At 35.8% G+C, this 18,100-nt stretch overlaps 1 protein-coding gene across 9 annotated transcripts in view; it reads left to right on the top strand.

The window, feature by feature from the left end:
- Positions 1–18,100, top strand: part of PTPRM (protein tyrosine phosphatase receptor type M) — a 429,982-nt gene that overhangs the window by 221,805 nt on the left and 190,077 nt on the right. For all 9 annotated transcript variants that reach the window (XM_015855337.2, XM_015855345.2, XM_015855344.2 and 6 more), the window contains exons 8-11: positions 2,546–2,854; positions 6,085–6,194; positions 9,296–9,497; positions 12,788–12,890. In XM_015855337.2, the coding sequence (XP_015710823.1) occupies positions 2,546–2,854; positions 6,085–6,194; positions 9,296–9,497; positions 12,788–12,890 (724 nt within the window). The remainder of the gene's footprint in view (positions 1–2,545; positions 2,855–6,084; positions 6,195–9,295; positions 9,498–12,787; positions 12,891–18,100) is intronic.

Below are 18,100 nucleotides of genomic sequence, written 5' to 3'. Positions count from 1 at the left end.
GTCTTACCTCAGCTAATAAGTAGTGCTTATTCAGGAATTCAGGTTTGTTTGATAAAAAAATAATAAGCCATAGTCTGTTCCACAGTTTTGAGACCTTAAAAATGAGATGGAGGAAACCAAATGGGTGAATTCTTTGGTGTACAGCCCAGCATCTGCAGAGGCTCTTTCATTGTCAGACCTTTTTAGAACGTTCGATGCCACTTTCACAGTAGTCATCCACAGTAAATTTATTCTACTTGGTACAAGTAACATCTCTTTATTCCTTTGTTTTATTAGATTAAGATTGTATATGCCATTCTCATAGCAGTGACTTCAAGATTTAACTAGTGGACTAATTTGTACTTTTATTTAAGGTAGCAGGGCATAAGAATTTCTTTCTCCTGGGTGTAAATCTTGAGTAGATTTTGATCCAGTTTCTTCATATAGCCACTCAATTTCACTTTTCAAATGCTATGAATTCGTTTTATGGTTCTAATAAAATAGATTTCTCAGCTCCCCCCATGAATTTTCTAATGTGCTTAGTATGAAACTGAGCAGACTGATCCATATTCTTGCAGCTATGAGCTTTGTTCAACTGCTTAATGTTGTATGTCAGGGTCGCCTTAATTTTGTTGATTTTCTAGCCCTATTTAGCCCATCCAGCTGGTGATACAGTTCCACAATGCCAATCAGATGCACTTTGCTATTTATAGTTTCACCTGTATGGAAAAAAAAATAAATGCTTAGAAGCTGATATGTAACAAATATGTATATAAATATAAAACTCATTTCTCTTTAGGTTTGTCTGAATTATGCACAAATACTGAAGGACCGTATGAAACTCTCAGAGCTTTCCAGTCTTTGAGGTCTGCCTCAAAACACAACTGTTTGTAGCAGCAACAAATACCCCAAACATCAGGTTTCTCTGCTGGGGTGTCTGAGTTTGGAAGCAAGTAAATGGCTGTACCAGTGTATCCTTAGTGTGGAAAATTTTACTAGTCTGCACCAGAAGGAAGATTGGGATTAGATGTGTTACTGAGTTCATTTTGTTTTGCCATTTTGTCACCAGCTGGGAAATATAATACACTGGTGATCAACATGTTCAGATAGTGGCAGTTAATTTAAAAAAAAAAAAAAAAAGCTAAGAAGCTGGAGGATTTGAAAATAAGAAAACAACTCTGCTTTGTAGATGTACAGAGAGCAAGCAATTTCTTAACACCTTTTCTTCAAGGAGCTAAGATGAATGATGTCTTTGTACACACATTCTAAGCAGGGATTTTATTTAAAAGTAAAAAGATGAAGCCCTGTGTAAATTGTTTAGAACAGTCCTGGTGAAGACATGTTGATTAATAAACATTAAAGAAGGAAGATGCATATTAATTTGTTTACGTATAAGAGGCTTCTAGCTCATTAAATGTCTTCTAAGCATTTAACTAGTGAAGCAGTGGATAAAACCAGACGTTGTCTTTAATCTTGTTGTGAGTTCCACTATGAAAACAAACAGATTATCGCTAAGTATGTACAATAGTTCTACTAATGACATTCTTCTGAAAATGTGGGGTGTCAGCCAGCTCAGTATTTGAGCTGTAATTTGGTGGAAGTTTGGGTTCAGTTTTGTAACTAAATTGCTGGGACCAGTAGGAGCAGATAAATTTTAACATCATCAACAACAGTGCTTGGATAATTAAATTGTTGAAAAATTTCATGTTTATAGAGAGCCATCAGTTCTTGCTGTGATTTTGTGAGGTATCATTTATGCCTGGTTATCAGCCAAGAGTTCTCCAGGAACATTCAGGTGCAGTAAGATATGACTGACATGCCTTCTTTCAGGTTTTATTTTTTATTATTATTCTTTACCAGACTACTACTGCAAACAGGTTTTTATACTCTTTTAGATGTAGTTGAAGAAGACAAGATAGAAGCTAGTTACAACTAGTGTTTATAGGAAGATAACCCTATGGACCATTTTAAAGAAATTAGAATATTATCTTAATGTCCTGGCCAAGTAGAGATTGAGTAATTGCTTTCAGTCTAACTTAAAAACAAGCGAATAAGAAATAGCTGATGAAACACCAAGCACTTTTTTGTAAAAACAGTCGTGGGAGAAAATCAACACATGTTTATAGATTTTCCCTAAAATTACCTTTTATTTTTAGATACCTATTAACTTAAATGATGGCTTTTGCTTTAGAAATGTTAACATATTAATTTGTAAAGAAAATTGCTGTTATTTTTTGCAAGCAACAAATAGGTAAAAAGTGTAAACATTATTTAAATTATAGTTCAAGTTTAAAGATAAGTTTCTGGTTTTTTGTTTGCTTATCCTTTTTTACTAGTGTCACTTTCTCTATTCCTCGGTATTTTGTTCTTAGTTTTCTTTATGCTTCTTTTCTCATTTGTTCTATGAGAGAAAAAGAATGGATTTGTTTCAACTTACATGTCATACTTACAGAACTGTAAAACTTCTAACTACTCTTAGGTAGTGCTATAATATTCATAAATATTCTCACTTACTGCTATAATATGTGTCAATAATCATACTAGAATTATATTGGTAATTTTGCAGATCCAATGCGTGGGCCACGGAAACTAGAGGTTGTGGAGATCAAGTCTAGGCAAATCACTATTTGCTGGGAGCCATTTGGATATAATGTCACACGATGCCATCGCTACAACCTCACAGTCCATTACCGTTACCAGGCTGGAGGACAAGAGCAAGTGAGAGAAGAAGTAAGCTGGGATACAGAAAGTTCACATCCTCAGCACACCATTACTAATCTATCACCATATACAAATGTTAGCATCAAATTAGTACTAATGAATCCTGAAGGACGAAAAGAAAGCCAAGAACTTGTCGTGCAAACTGATGAAGATGGTAAGTTTTTGTATTTAAACATGTATCTACGCTGTACAAGGATCCTACCTGATGATCAGCATATCTTTCTGTATGTTCTACTTCTACTTTCTGTAGCAAATTTTCTACCACCTTCAACAGTTTTAGAGCAGTAAGGGATCTATTATATGTATTAACACGGTCTTTTACATAATCTGTGACATTGTGCAAAATTTTATCATTTCTTCACTAAGCTCACAGTATCTGTTTGAATTACGTTCTGCCACTTAAAAATACCTGTTTCAATGTGAAAACAAATTCAGATGCTGGTCCACAGTATCTTTATGTAAGCATTTCTGTTGAGTGATATGCTCAACATTAAATTCTTTTTCCTGATCTGCAGTTTCCACCACTGAATACTGTTAGTTGCTTATCCAGACAATATCTTTTGTATGTATGTATGTTGCAGTATATTGATACTCCCTCTCCTTTAGTAATTTTTAGCTAAAGGGGGTTTTCAGACCTCAGTCATTTAAGTTATGACATAATTTATCACTCTCCTTTTTTGCAGTGTATGTAGCTGGGTTGGCAACTGAGTCTCCATAATGCTGTATTAACACTGCATGAAAAGATGCTAACATCCTTCTAAATCCTATGTGACATTATTGTGATTGTCCACACCAAGAGTTTACAGGAGTATTGATAGCTAATGGACTATAATGGAACTTACTTTTTTAATTAGTCATTCACCAGGAATCAGTTCCACCTTTCTGGAACATGTTGTACTAAGGTGTATAGCCCCTTGGTTCCTTCTACAAGTGTGCCTTAGGCTTTTTGGCTTTGCTTATAGGAATCTTCAATTGCCTGCTCTTCAAAGGAACCTTAAAAAATGACTGGGATTAAAACAACAGATCTATGCTCCCAGTTTTAACATCTGCAGTGTTCCTGGATGTAGTTGTCTATTTTCTTCCAAATTAATGATGGATTTACTGCAAACATTTTGGATAGATTTCTAGGGAAAAAAAAAAGAAAAAATCAACAATGACGTTTCCCTTATAATAAACACTTGAAGAATATAATTTAAAAATGTTAAATCATTTAGTGTGTACTGTAATGGTTTTGTATAGTACTAATTTCTAATTGAAATATATGAGGGAGTGAATTAAACAATTTAGAATTTTAGGTTGCTAATACAACAGATTTTTCCAAGCATAGCTAACATAAAAATTGTTTAAATAAAATTAATTTTGCTGTCATCTCCTTGTTGTTATTCAGTTCAGTTGTAGGGTGCAAAAGCAAGGGATCTTATTGATGTATGTAACATTTCTGTATTTTCTTTAAAATTTTATATGGTATTTGTTTATTCCTGGCCCTTGTCACAGTATACTAAGACATCATAAAAACAGTGGTTCAGAGTATAATTTTTTTAATATTCTTTCCACAATATTAATCAGTTTTGAAATACCAAGCTTGAAAATCTCTGATTCTGTCTCTGCAATGTTTTTGCAAATACTAAAAAAGAAATTACAGCTTTTTAGTATATTGTACACTTTCAGCGCAGCATATGTATCTGTGTGTAACAGAACAATGAAATATGACCCAAATAATCACTGTGATCTTCAAATTACATTATAATGTATGTTGCAAGGGCTCTGTCCAGTTGAGTGTTGAGTATTTCCATGAATGAATATCCCACAGCCTCTCTAGGGAAGCTCTTAGAGTGTTTGATCTCCCTGATGGTGTAAACGCTCAGAGTTTATGGCCTTCAAATAATTTTTAAGAGTTATCATCGTGTTCAGTCATACTATTTACTTTACTTGTGCTATATTTAATTTTTCTGCCTTTACATGTATATTATTAGCCCTATTATTCCAAATAGCTGTTGCTGGCTTTCTCCTACTTGGAAGAAAGACTTCGGGCACAGATTTAGAATTTCACCAATGGCACAATTTTACTGGTCCATGTAGGACTGGTAAGCAAAGCTCTTTGCCAAGAGCTTCCTCTTGTCAAAGGAATTCCTGCAAGGGACTCTGTAGAGAGGTAGGGAAATTTGCTTATAAAGTCTCAATTTAAGCTCCATTTAAATCAGTTTAACTCCTAGACCAACATGGAAGAACAGAAGAACTAAAATGCAACAGGAAGGAGTCACCAAATGTCTATCTTGTAGGTCTTCCTATGCTTTAGCTATGGGTGGTACTCAGAAGGGGGTCCAAGAAGTTATTTCAACTGTTGTTGCAGGTAGTTTCCACCTTCTACCATATGGAAAATGTGAGTCTTCTCACTGGACTTTCACATGCATTTCAGGTGAAAGTGCTCACCCATCAATGCTTTATGCTTCCTAGCAGTGCATTTTTGAAGATTTTCTTTTTACATTATGTTTCATATACTGTTACAAAACAGAATTTCAGATACAATTCCACATGCTGTTAACACACCTTCTTGGCTAAAAACTGTGTTGATGTTGGTTCTAGAATCAGATAGTTGTAGAATAAACAGAAAAAAAAGAAGCAGATATCTGAGAGCAGTTGATGCATCTTTTATCAGACCCTTCTGATGTCCCTGACCATCATTCATTCTCCTAAAGTAAGAATCTTTAAGGAGAATGCCAGGTTTTCAGTTTGTCTGCATCACAACTTCCATGTGTTCACCATGCTTAAGGATATCAAGCATATAGTCAGTGAGCATCACCATTATGTGTGAAATGTGACTCATCTTTCTGAGGCTGGCATTCTAGTTCAGTAAGCTAAAGCTGTACCTCATTACTTCAGTCTTCTTCCATTTTCATACAGAAATGTTTGTATCTGTCAGTACAGAACAGGCATGCCATTGATAAGTAGTTATGACTATCAGTATTTATTTACAAGAATTTATCCCTGAGACATCATCTAGTTTCTTATTCAGTTAGTTGAATTATCTTTTTCTTTCATCAGTAATGTTCTACTGGAAAAGAGCAATTCTCACTAACTCCTTTTTATACTGAAGTTGACGCAAATTTCCTTAACAGCACTATCTTGTAAAATAAATTATTCTCTTTGCTGAGCTACCCTGGTCTTTGCTTCAGTCTTTGGAAATAATTGTGGGTGTAATTTTCTAACAGAATATATGCATTTGAGGTGTTTAACTTAGGGAGATGGGGAAGAAGTGGTTATATATATATGTTATGTTAAACAAATTGCATGGAATATAAACTGTATCTCAACAATTGATATTTTGTGTCTCAACAGAATGGGTGGATTGCTTTTATATTTGTTTTTCCTTTTCTTATTCATTAGTTCCAAGTGCTGTACCACTTGAGTCAATTCAAGGGAGTACCTTTGAAGAGAAGATTTTTCTTCAGTGGAGAGAGCCAGTGCAAACATATGGTGTGATTACTTTGTATGAGGTATCAAGCATTTGGTCTTGTTTTTCCCTTCATGTATTGTATTGATTTTTGGAAGTGCATAATTAGTATGTAATTGAAAGCAATGTTCTTTCCTCAGTTTCTGTAAAAGAAGTACTCATTTTAAAGATAGTAGCACTTACAAAGTAATAAAATCAAATGTGTAATATAGAAATGGATTACTGCAAATCCCAAGAAAGGTATTGAGTTATCAACTTGAAGAAAACTGCTATATTTAGAGCCATATGATATACTATTCTGTTTAGTAATGTGGAACTAATATTTAAGATTGAAAGACAGATCTTAGTAGATTATTTTTTTAGAAGGAGGCATAATGCAGTGAAGACAGTCATCTTCACATTTAGGTGAGACTCATTACAGGAAGCCTATTGTAATAGAAACATGTAGACGTAATTTTTAAGAAAAATCTATCATTTTTGATGCAAATTCCACAAAATTATATGTTGTAGATGTCTAAAAATCGCTGCTTTTCCTCACATGGAACCTCTGCCTGAATGCCTTTTAGAAAAATTGACAAAAGACCGCACAGATTAAGCTGTCAGACAGTAATCACTGTTAAGCCTCTTACCTGACCTTACTACAAAATTGGTATTGAAATGCTTTGTTTAAAAAAAAAAAAAAAACCAACAAAAAACCACCACCTAAATGATGTATGGTGTAAGAGAAAAGTTAAATTGAACGGTAACCTATTGATACTGTTTTGAAAACTGTTTTATTGTAAGAGGATAAAATGCCATGAAAAAGTAAAGACTTTTTTTGTTGTTGTTGTTGGTTTTTTTTGTTTTTTTTTTTTTTTTTTTTTTAGTAAGCTAACTGCCTTCCAGCTATTCCAACAATTGCCAATCTGCAAGGATTTGAATGTTCTACTAAATATGCTGATGTTTTCATTGATGTTTGGCTTCATGTACATAGAAACACACAGAGGCAAATCATCTGCTAATAAAGATGCATGTATGTCTTACTGTATTGATGGGAAAGTACATGCAGTGTGTATGTGCAACTTATTCTTAAAAATATGTTTTGAACTTCATCGGCTGTAATGACAGTTGTACAGGTGTTACTGAGAGGTAGAAAAAAATAGGTTGGCCTAAGTTTCCGAGGTATTCAGGACAGTAAGTCTTTGAACATCAAAAGAACCTAACATTCAAACGGCAATGAGAATACTGAAAATAAAATACTGATATCATCTGCTGTTTATCTTGCACTTCTCAAAACGGGGTAGAAAGAGCTAAGCAAACATTTAAAGCAGTAACTTGATTTCATTAATTTCTGACTGAAAGGTACCAGCAAGATGTATACATCCAAACCAGTTTTTGTTCTAAATGTCAACTTGGTCCAGTGAGGTAGCTGAAAATGAACAGATCAGAAAGGCCACTACCCAACTAGAACTGCACTGGGCAAGGAGTGCAGAGAAGATCAAGAAAGGCTTATACAGGTACATTAACAGTTAGGAAAGATGCCAAGAATGCATACTCTCCCCTAGTGAGCAACACAGGTAGACTGGTAACAATGGACAAGTTGAAGGATGAAGTACTTAAATTTTTTCACAGTCTTCACTGACAACTGCTCTTCACATAGACCTCAAGCGGATAGGTCAGAAGTTGGGGACTGGGAAAGCAAAGTGCCTCCTACTGTAAGTGAGGGTTAGGTTTGTGACCACTTGAAAAACCTGAACATTCGTAAGTCTGTGGGTCCCAAGGAGATGCATTGCAAAGTCTTGAAGGAATTGGCTGACATAGTCACCAGGCCACTCTCAATGATATTTTCAAAGTCATGGTGATCAGATGAAGTGCCTGGTGATTGAAAAAAGGGCAGTGTCATGCCTATTTTTAAGGGTAGAAAGAACAATCCAGGATACTACTTGCTTGTTAGCCTCTCCTCTGTGCCAGGGAAGACCATGGAACAGATCCTTCTGAAAGCTATGTTAAGGCACATGGAAGAGAGGGAGGCCTTTGACATGTACCCACATAACTTCCTTCTCTCTAAATTGGAAAGATATGGATTTGATAGGTGGACCGTTTGATGGATGAGGAGCTGGTTGCAAGATCATACCCAGAGAATAGTGGTCAGGGAATCATTGTCCAGATGAATATCAGTAATGAGTGGTTTCCCTCAGGGCTCGATACTGGGGCTTTTTAATATCTTCACCAGTGACATCGACAGAATTATGTGTAATAATCTAATGTGTAATAATTACTACAAAAAAGAATGTTACTAAATGTTATTACTTCATTATATAAAGTGCTGGAATTCACATACAAATGGAACTTTTTAAGTAAAAAGGAGGAATTAATAATTTTTATTTTTAATAGATTTCTCATGTTTAAGTTCTTGTTACAATATGTAGAAATTAGTAAATAATATAAAAGCATCTGGATCAAGTTTTGCTGTGAACTTATATTAGCATTTCTAGTGAAAACTGAAAATACTGCTGGAATCAAAGAAGGAACTAAGGATACAGTATACATTTTGCATATATTACTTAGCATTTTATCTCTCTTTTCCTGCAAAGGAAAATCTGGCCTAGGTACAATATAATAACTTGAAAATTTCCCAATTAGCAATTACAATATCTAAGCTTCAGACTAAAATATAAGCTCTACCCACTCTGAAAAATTTGCCTTAAGCTGCCCTTACCATCTCCTAAGGATAATCTTATTCAGAGCAAAGTGTAATTACAGTTAGAAGTAGGAGCCACTTCTTTCATTATTTGTTTATGTGCTTTTATTCTGTTGTTTTGTTTTTTTTAATGTTGCTGATCAAAACCAATTGCAAGACGGGTTCAAAAAATGGCATTGTTAAAGGCAGCATCTTAAAGGAATTAGTGTAAGCCTGAATCCATCCTTTAGGGTTGTAATCTAGCTTGCCTCTAAGTCTCCATATCTATAAAAGTAATAACTCATACCAGTTATGGCTGAGTTTCTGTGTCCCTTCGTGGAATTCAGGATTTGAAGAGAATAAGAGAGTAAGATAGCTTATCATAAAATGTCTGACAGCACATACATCAGAAGGGTTTACTGGATAAAAATGCAATCTTTGTCCATCTGCTTAAGACAGTTTATAACTTTCTTATTCTTTTGCAGATCACCTACAAAGCAGTCAGTTCCTTTGACCCAGAAATAGATTTATCCAATCAAAGTGGACGAGTCTCAAAGCTAGGAAATGAAACACACTATCTCTTTTTTGGACTGTATCCTGGCACTACCTACTCTTTTACCATCAGGGCCAGCACAGCTAAAGGCTTTGGACCTCCGATCACAAATCAGTTCACCACTAAAATATCAGGTACTTAATGCAAGAATATCATTGTTTGCATTTAATAATGACATGGTTAATTTTTTGGTTGCTTCTTTCTTCTTTGGGAATTTACGAGCAGCAAATTGAAAGTGAAATAAGCCTTTGTCCCTGAAGATGTCAAAGTGACATACATGAGTGTACCTGAAAATCTTCCCAAGTGTTTAAATAGCAGCTAGTACATTCATATTCCTATTCATGGCTATAACTTACCACCCAAGATGCCCAATGAATTATGTGCCTGCAGTCAGTGCCAGCTGCTGTTACAATGTTTAGCATAGGGGTTTTTGGACATGAGGATGAGGGCTTCATTCAGAGCTTATTCAACCTTGACATGATTCTAAATTAGTACAGTAACAGTGCTGGAAAATCTCTTTAATGAGCCATGAACAATTGAGAGTAAAGCAGATACACTGTATGTCCAGCGCCCAGCTAGAAAGTGCAGCCGACTGCCAGCCAGTATACATTCCTAGAAGGCTTGTAAACTGAAGTGGGTATGAAACTGTATTAGACAAGAACATCAGAAGTTGTGGTTTTCAGATAAGAGCAGTGCGACTCTGTCACTCCTACGGAACCATGAACAATATTTTAAAGCCCTCCCAAAGGCAGTGGGACTCTTAATTTCTCCAACTGATGGGATGCAATACTATTAAATATCCTAAAATCCTTATTTAATCGATGACAAAATGCTTTGCAAATCCCTTACTCTTCACTTCCATACAGTCTTCTTGGGAATTAAACTGAGAGTTGAACCTTGATAATGTTTACAGAAAATTGCCTTTGCTTTCCAGAAAAGATAAGGGAAAGCATTTGGATACAAAATCTTCTTTCTTTTTACTCTCCTGTATATTTTCCCTCCCATCCGTCATTTTCTGTCCTCACAGGGCAGGAAGGGGCAGTTAATGTGTGGTGGAAATTATGCTAATTGAGGTAACTGTAGAGGAGAAAAAAAACAAAACAAACAAACAAAAAAAGAAAGGTTGTTAATTTTCAAGTTAGAAACTTATTTTTGGAAGAACATCTAACAATAATTAACACCAATCTGTAAAGATGGGATCATATTCCCTATTCTCACACTGAGCAGAACGTTTCTGTGTCAGAAATGTATTTCTAACAAGCAAGTCTTGGTAGGACTGTGGTCTTACATATAAGGCTATGAGGCTCTTGATGTGTCTGTATTGTGAAGAGATGTGAAATGAAAGTGCTGAACATTTATTAAATTAAAAAAAAAAAAAAAGGTTTCACTGCACATTTTAGAACAGATGATGTGGCAACTCTGTGTTCTGACCAATTTTGAAACAGATCTTGCATGTTAATTCGTCTGACTTAGACTTCATTTTCATAGCCTTGATTTCCTGTCTTAAGTTGATGAGTAATACTATTCTGAACTGTAAATAGTTGCTGTGTTTCATTCTATACTTGTGTGATTGGCATTGATGGATGAAGTGATCTGTATGTAAATATTCAGTACTAAAAGGAGAGCTGGTAGCCATGCCTGCTATCAGAATTGATGGGCATGTTGTATTAGAATACTCTGTTTTCTGTTCCATATAACTTTGTGAAAAGTCAGCTGTGACAGCTAAATTTTTTTATGCTGCCTTTCTCACCCAGAAGAATTTCACCCATTTCAGGACCATAAGCTGCTTCTTTGCTTATGAGCAGTGGGAGAGGAAGAATACTAATCTAGATAGAACAAAAGGGGAAAAATAGATAATGTCCAGGTATCTGTGGAGAGGAGATAAAATAGCCAGGTCTCAAAGGTAGGAGAGGGAGAACCATAGCTCATGGCCTGGGCAGAATTACAGTTTTGGTGGAAGGATGCTAAGGTTAATAAACATTGCTTGTAGGGACCTAAGAGTCACAACTCAGTAAGACTGCAAGACTTGTTAAGATGCATGTAGGATAGCAAGGGCAAGGAATGACGCTCACAGTGTTTCAGAAACATTTACACAGCTTTCAGATTTGTACTTACTCTGTGATTCCTTCATTTTTGGGATAGCCAAGTTGAGAATGGGGTGTGATTTGGATAAATTCTAGATGTACGAAACTACAAAACTGAAATCAGTGATAACTGATTTCAAGGGGCTGGAACTAGGTGATTTTAAAGTTCCTTCCAACCCAAATCATTGTTATTCGATGACAATGTTCAATGATGCCTCTTCTCCCAGGCAACAAACATGACCTGAGGAAATGGCCACAAGTTGTACCAGATGAGGTTTAGACTACACATAAGAAGGAACTTTTTCTCTCAGAGAGTGGTCAGGAGATGCTGTCCCTGGAAGTGTTCAAGAGGCGCCTGGATTCCAGCGTCTGAAATATTAAGCTAAATGAATTCAGATGCTAAATAAATTTTCAACAATGAGGATGATTAGCTGTTGGAAGAACTTAGAACTAAAGAAAAGATCTTTGCCTCCCCCCAAAAATGTATTTTCTGTTATAAGCTGGAATTAGTTTGGGGAAGTTCGTCGTCTTGCATCATTCCTGTGGTCAAAAAAGGTCACTGCAATGATCGCTGTTTGCTTCTGTAGCCTTTTAAGTGTATAGAAGCATATCATCATTAATAGCTGGACAATAAGTATATGATAGACTGCTAAACAAACAATTAACTGAGCAGCCTTCCATTCAATATTGTGGTAAAAACACAACTAGGCAATAGCATTGGAAAAGAAGCAACAGCAGTAGAAGACTGTCACTGAGGAATCATTTGTAATTTGTAATTGGTTAATGGAGACACAGTTTGCAAAAGTGCCATTGAGTGTGGCTTCAAACTATGATAAACTCTCATGATGATAATCCTGTTTCATTATCATGAATGATAACTGTGGCAGACAACAGGCCCATGACAGCAGCAGCAGAAATGACAAGTTCCAGAAGTGTATCCTTCCACTGCAGGCATACTGAGAAAGCTAGACTCACAGTTTCAAAAAATATTGCCACTTTTGCACATGCATTTGTAGATACTTTTCTTTAGATTATATATGTATATATATATATATTCATTTCCAACTTATGAACTCTCAGTACTCTCTGAAAACTAATCTGTATTAGGAGCTGTTGGCTCTTGTAATTGTCACTGAGCTGGGATTTCTTTTCTTTATTTTACTGAATTTAGTTAAAAGTTGTCTCCTACATGTACTGTAACTGAAAGCATACTAGACCTTTATACGGTCTTTATATTTGCAGAAGTCTTTAGGATTCTATATTCAAATAAAGATACAGCTCCTGAAAGAAGAAGTACAGGAATAATGATTATTATTGCTTCTTTTCCTTTCTTATTCTAGCACCCTCTATGCCACCGTATGAACTCGAGACACCTTTGAATCAAACTGACAGCACTGTGACAGTCTTGCTGAAACCTGCACAGAGCAGAGGAGCTCCTGTCAGGTACTGGGGGAAAAGGCTTTATAAAATTAAGACCAATTTGATTAATTTCTTGAACATGTTTTCTGGGGATTTTCTACACAGCAATCAGTGTCTAAATTCATGTCTGTATTAGCTCTAATTAAATTAAATAACTGAAGAAATTGGAAGTGCTTTGATGTTGAGCATTTGTGTATTGTTTAAAGGATTTGATCCAGATGCAAGTGGCTTGTTCTTTGAAGATAAGGAACAAAGCCACGGTTCTGTTGTGTGGGTGGCTTCTTTAAGGTAATTGCTTACTGCAGTGTTATAAGTTCAGGGGCATATCACATTTTCTATGCTGAGCTACTGTCTGTGATATTCTCTTTTCTTGTTTACTTCACAAATATAAGATAATCAGTTCTTAGTAAGTTAACCACTTTTCAAAATATGTATTGTACCATTCATGAAGTATTCACATTTATTTGACCGTGAGAGAAGTACAGAAGAAAACAGGAAAACCAATAGCTTCAGTACTTCAATGTTGTATAGTATGCCTTAATGAATTTCCAGTTTGCTGTGGTTAATTTCATAGCAAAATGCACATTACCATGTAAGTCTTAACACCTGTTGTGATAAAAGATGCCTGCTTTTCAGTGAAGAAAACAGAGGAATGATTATATTATTTTGAATGGTAACCAGTAATGAGTTCAATACTCTGAGGAAAATATAGATGAGGTAAATACAGGTTTTTCAGAGTTTCTGCTTTATAAATAAATCATATGTATAAACAAATCATTCTTATTTAGGGGGAAGTGTTTTCATAATATTTGATTTTGATTTTTATTCTGCAGCATTCATTGCTGTATTAGATATGCTTCTATGGGTGGATGGAATTTAGGAGATTATCATTCAGACAACTTTAAGAAAAAAAAAGTAGCACTTTTGGTAAGTCTGAACAAGATGAGAAGAAATCAGAAAGCAATTAAAGCAGATACAGTGGAACTAATTTGGTGGATTTTAGGTTTATTCTACTTCATGCTATAAAGCTGTGGTGTAGTCCTTCTGAATTCAAGCATCTGGATCAAAATAATAATATTTGGACTCATTTTTGTTTAAACAAACATATTAGGCCTTAAAAAAAAAAGTTTAATTCCTTCTAACTGCACTGTGAACTAAATATTATTAATTCCTATAGCAGTAGAGATGCACCAGCAGCTTTTCTGGCAATAAAAGGAAGCTAGTTAGGAGATTAAGTAGAGTGGATGAGTGGTTAAGAAAGTAGGAGAAATTTAAAGTAACATGAAGCTATAGAAATGATAAAAAAGATGAACACGTAGTAGCAAATTTACAGAGGTCCTTTGCAGCAGGTCTTAAACTGACTGCTGCCTACAAACTCTTAATGTAAATACCTTGTGAAACAGAAAGTGAAAATCAAAGAGATGATTTCTTGATACTTTTATTGTTTTATTTTACATTACACTCCAAAGCACATCATGGCAGAGCTTGCAGAGGGCATTCTGTGTGTGGATATGTAATCGTGTTAATCTGTATTCACTGGCTGTTAGATGTTTAGTCATACTTCTTTTATGTACATCACTAAGAATGATGCCTTGTGTATTGATTGTCCTACAAGCACCAGCTTGGTTAATTCTGGTTTTTGCAACTACACTGAACTAGCAGTGTAAATGATTGCTGTTGTTGTATCGATCAGCACATCAGCCACATCATGTAAAATTCTGTTATTCCTGAGACGGATAAGGGAAGCACAAGTTTTCCCATTCAAGGCAATGAAACTAATACCTGGGGTTGCTCGGAATTCCAACTTTATTTCTGCAATTAAATTCTTCTTCTCTAATCAGATACGAAAAGTCCTGCTGTCTCCTGACTTATTTAGAATCCCCTCACAACCACCGTGACACAAAAGGGGAGAAAGGGCATGCTGATTGTTTAAATGTTGCTTCAAAAAGCAGGCTTTCTAGACATGTTCAGGAAGCTCTGTTTACAATGATAAAGTACGCATTAATCATGAAGGCCAAATGGCATTCCAGGTTGTTATAGAATTTGTACAACTGGACATGATTAAAATCTATTTTGTCAGAGTTTTAATACAACAAATACTGCTCAGTTTGTCTGTGATTCCAGGTTTTATGGCTGTTGCTGTGTTTACTTCTAGAAGATTATTTTGGAATTATGTATGTTTAAAGCAGTAGCGCATTCAGTAATGATGAATATATGTACTTAACAGTTGGCTAAGCTATTCAGATTTCTAGAGTGATTGCTGTTTGTGAGGCTTTTTTTTTTTTTTAATTTAAGATGATGGTTCTGTGGAAACTGTGTAATACTCATGTTACTACAGACATTCCTTTTTTTTTTTATGGATGTGTGCGAGTCAGTAAAGTTCTAGGGAGTTTGCTTTAAAGGTGTACAAGTAAATGTTATTATGTAAGGGCTATTCAGCATATGTTGAGGTACTCACTCTTTCAATAATTTATTCTTTCAAGACAGTATCATTTCTGCCTTTCACTTCTTCAGTGCAAGTTAAGCTAAAGTTCAAAGACTGTGGGGCCAAAATATCTGCAGGTATATAGGTAGGTCAGTTCCAGTTACTTCAGCAAAGGAATGCTTGTTTATTGTGAAGGTCTGGCTCGTACATGAGAATGGAAAATATAATGCTCGATGACTGCATGCATTTAGTGTTATTTATGTATTCATCTGTTAGAAAGAGTCTTAGAGTGTTTGCCGCACTACATTATAAAAGGTTCTTGTGACCTTCTCTGGAAAAGTTTTCCTGCAAGCTCTTAGCAGCAACAGAAGCAAGTTTTCATTGTCGCATAGATTTCCATTCAGTCTTGCTATGATAAAGGATGAGCGTTTCCACTTCTTTTATCTGACTGGTGTAATCAGCAAAATGCTGTCACCTCAGCACCCTCCTCATGGTACTCAGTATCACATCCTAAAAAAGCCAAAGTATAAACATCCCAAAGATTTTGTCCCCAGTATTGCCAGAAACACCTGGTGACAGCAAGATCTCTAGGAACAGCACACTCAGAGAAGGAGCAAGAATGGTAAGAAGCAAGGTGAGACTATCCGTGCTCTGTTCTGCTTTCTGTTCTGCAGGTTAGTTTGTGGTTAGGGAATGATCTTTCTCATCTTGCAATGCAGAGCTCCTCCAGGATGGACTTGCCCCATAAAACTCTTCTAATCAGATAATGAAATACGAGGAGATTTTTAAAATGTCCCATTTAGCCATTCTTTCTTCTCTTATGGACACCACAAATAGCTGGTACCTTCCTTTTTCAGCCTGAAGTAAAAGAAGAGGAGGGTCAAGAACAGCCAAGTGTACCAGCTAACTTCATCCTGAATGCAGTACTTGGCATCTTGTATGCCAGAGTGCCTTCTGCCCTGAATACGTGAGAGAAGTCCTGCAGATTTTAGGACTGTAAAGCCAGACAGGATGAAAGAGAGAGAACTGCAGCAATTACCAAGAGGTGTTGTTAAAAAGAACCTTAAATAAAACAGTCAGAAAGAAACCACACACAGGTAAACTGAACCAAACGAGCTGGGAGTGTGCAAAAGTGAAGTCAGTCTTTGTATTCTTCATTCACCCACTCTATCAACCAGCTTCAGTTGCTTGACATAAAAGAGCTCTTACTGGGAAAATGAGTCAAACATCTTTTCATCCAAAGATCCTGATTTTGAAACTTCTTACTTCTAATCCCTCTTCCCTGAAGAAGTAATTTATATTATGTTTCAACCTAAAAGACTATTCATTTAGTAGGGATTATGAAGTGCAGCTGAAAACTGCCATAGACATTTCAAAATGTATGTTATCTAAAGCAATAAGCACTCACTTTCTGTTACTTTGTTGGGTAAAATAAACACTTCATGATGTGTTCAGATTGTCTAAATTCCGCAGAGATTTAATGTTTCTTACTGATCAAATCCAGACCTTTGGAGACACCCTGTAAATACTAGGTTTGTTGTCGTGTCTGGAATTGAGGCAGTCTACACACAGTCCCTGGGATGGAAGCAGCAAGATTCATCTTAAGTTTCATAGTAGGAAATTTAGAACATGCTGCACTGTTAAGAAACTTCCATAGGAGGAAATGGGATCATCTGCAACCTGAGAGACAGTCTCTCAGAAATCTTCTACTGTGAAGGGAAGTCTAACAGTCTAACTTCTTGGCTAGAACTGCCTTGAAGTGGCCATGGGGCATTCATGTTGTGAGTAGATGGCAGGCACAGGGCTGGGTCTCAAATGCATGATCTACTCTTCAGAAAAGAGGTTCTGCTATCTCAGTGTGAATTTCTTTGATGCGTGAAAAAGAGCCAATTCATTCTCATGCATGTATTATGGAGACAGGCAGCAGTATGATTATAAATTCAGAATAAGTGAACAAACGAGCTTAGAAATGGGAAGAATGCTGATTTGCACAATAAGAGACATAGTGCTCTGTGTGGGCAAAAATACAGCAACAGCACATGCAAATAAAAGCATTGCAGAATCTGTATTTTTAGCTCTGACCTCTCACAGTTCCTACCTAGCATGTTATATAATGCAAACATGTTATTGTAATTTCCTGCTATTCCCAGTGACATGACATGTGTAGTAACACAGTAATGAGAAAAAAGAAAATCTCATGTAGACATAGCTAAGGAGAGAAATATCAAATGTATTTAATGGGAGAGATTTGGAAAGCTTCCCAAGAAACTGAAAAGTGAACTTTGGCCTTTCGGGAGCTCACTGATAAAACATTCTAGGTGATATTTGGATTTAGGGTAAAGAAATGGTTATGTTAAAATAATGTTCCTATACATGTTCAAGGAGCATTACTAACTCACTAGTGTTTTGAAATAGCATGTTGAAAATACAGCCTTATGAAATATTATTAGACCACAAAGCCTAAAGAGCATGACGAGAACTTTCTGTTCTTTTATTTGCTTGTCACAGGCATCATTTCTATAGTTTAAGGATCTGTAAATACAGTGAGTTGAATTGTATGCTGTAGGGTCATCTCCTGCCTGCAAATTGTGTATTTCCAAATCATAGTTTTACAACCTGTAAGCCAGCGAACCAACTTCTTTCAGGATGTCTGTGATACTGAAGGGATGGGGTTTTATTGGTGCCCATAATTATTATTTCTTTATAGAAACAAGAGTAATTATTTACAGCAGAAGGGTCAATTTTGGTTTCATTGAGGGTGCAGTGCAATAATTGTTTATGCTGTAAAAAAGCTGTAACTCTTTTTTGT

The sequence above is a fragment of the Coturnix japonica genome, chromosome 2 (genome assembly GCF_001577835.2).
Source record: "Coturnix japonica isolate 7356 chromosome 2, Coturnix japonica 2.1, whole genome shotgun sequence".
Taxonomy (NCBI): domain Eukaryota; kingdom Metazoa; phylum Chordata; class Aves; order Galliformes; family Phasianidae; genus Coturnix; species Coturnix japonica.
Note: the sequence above shows the minus strand (reverse complement) of the source record. Positions and strands in the feature narration are given on the sequence as shown.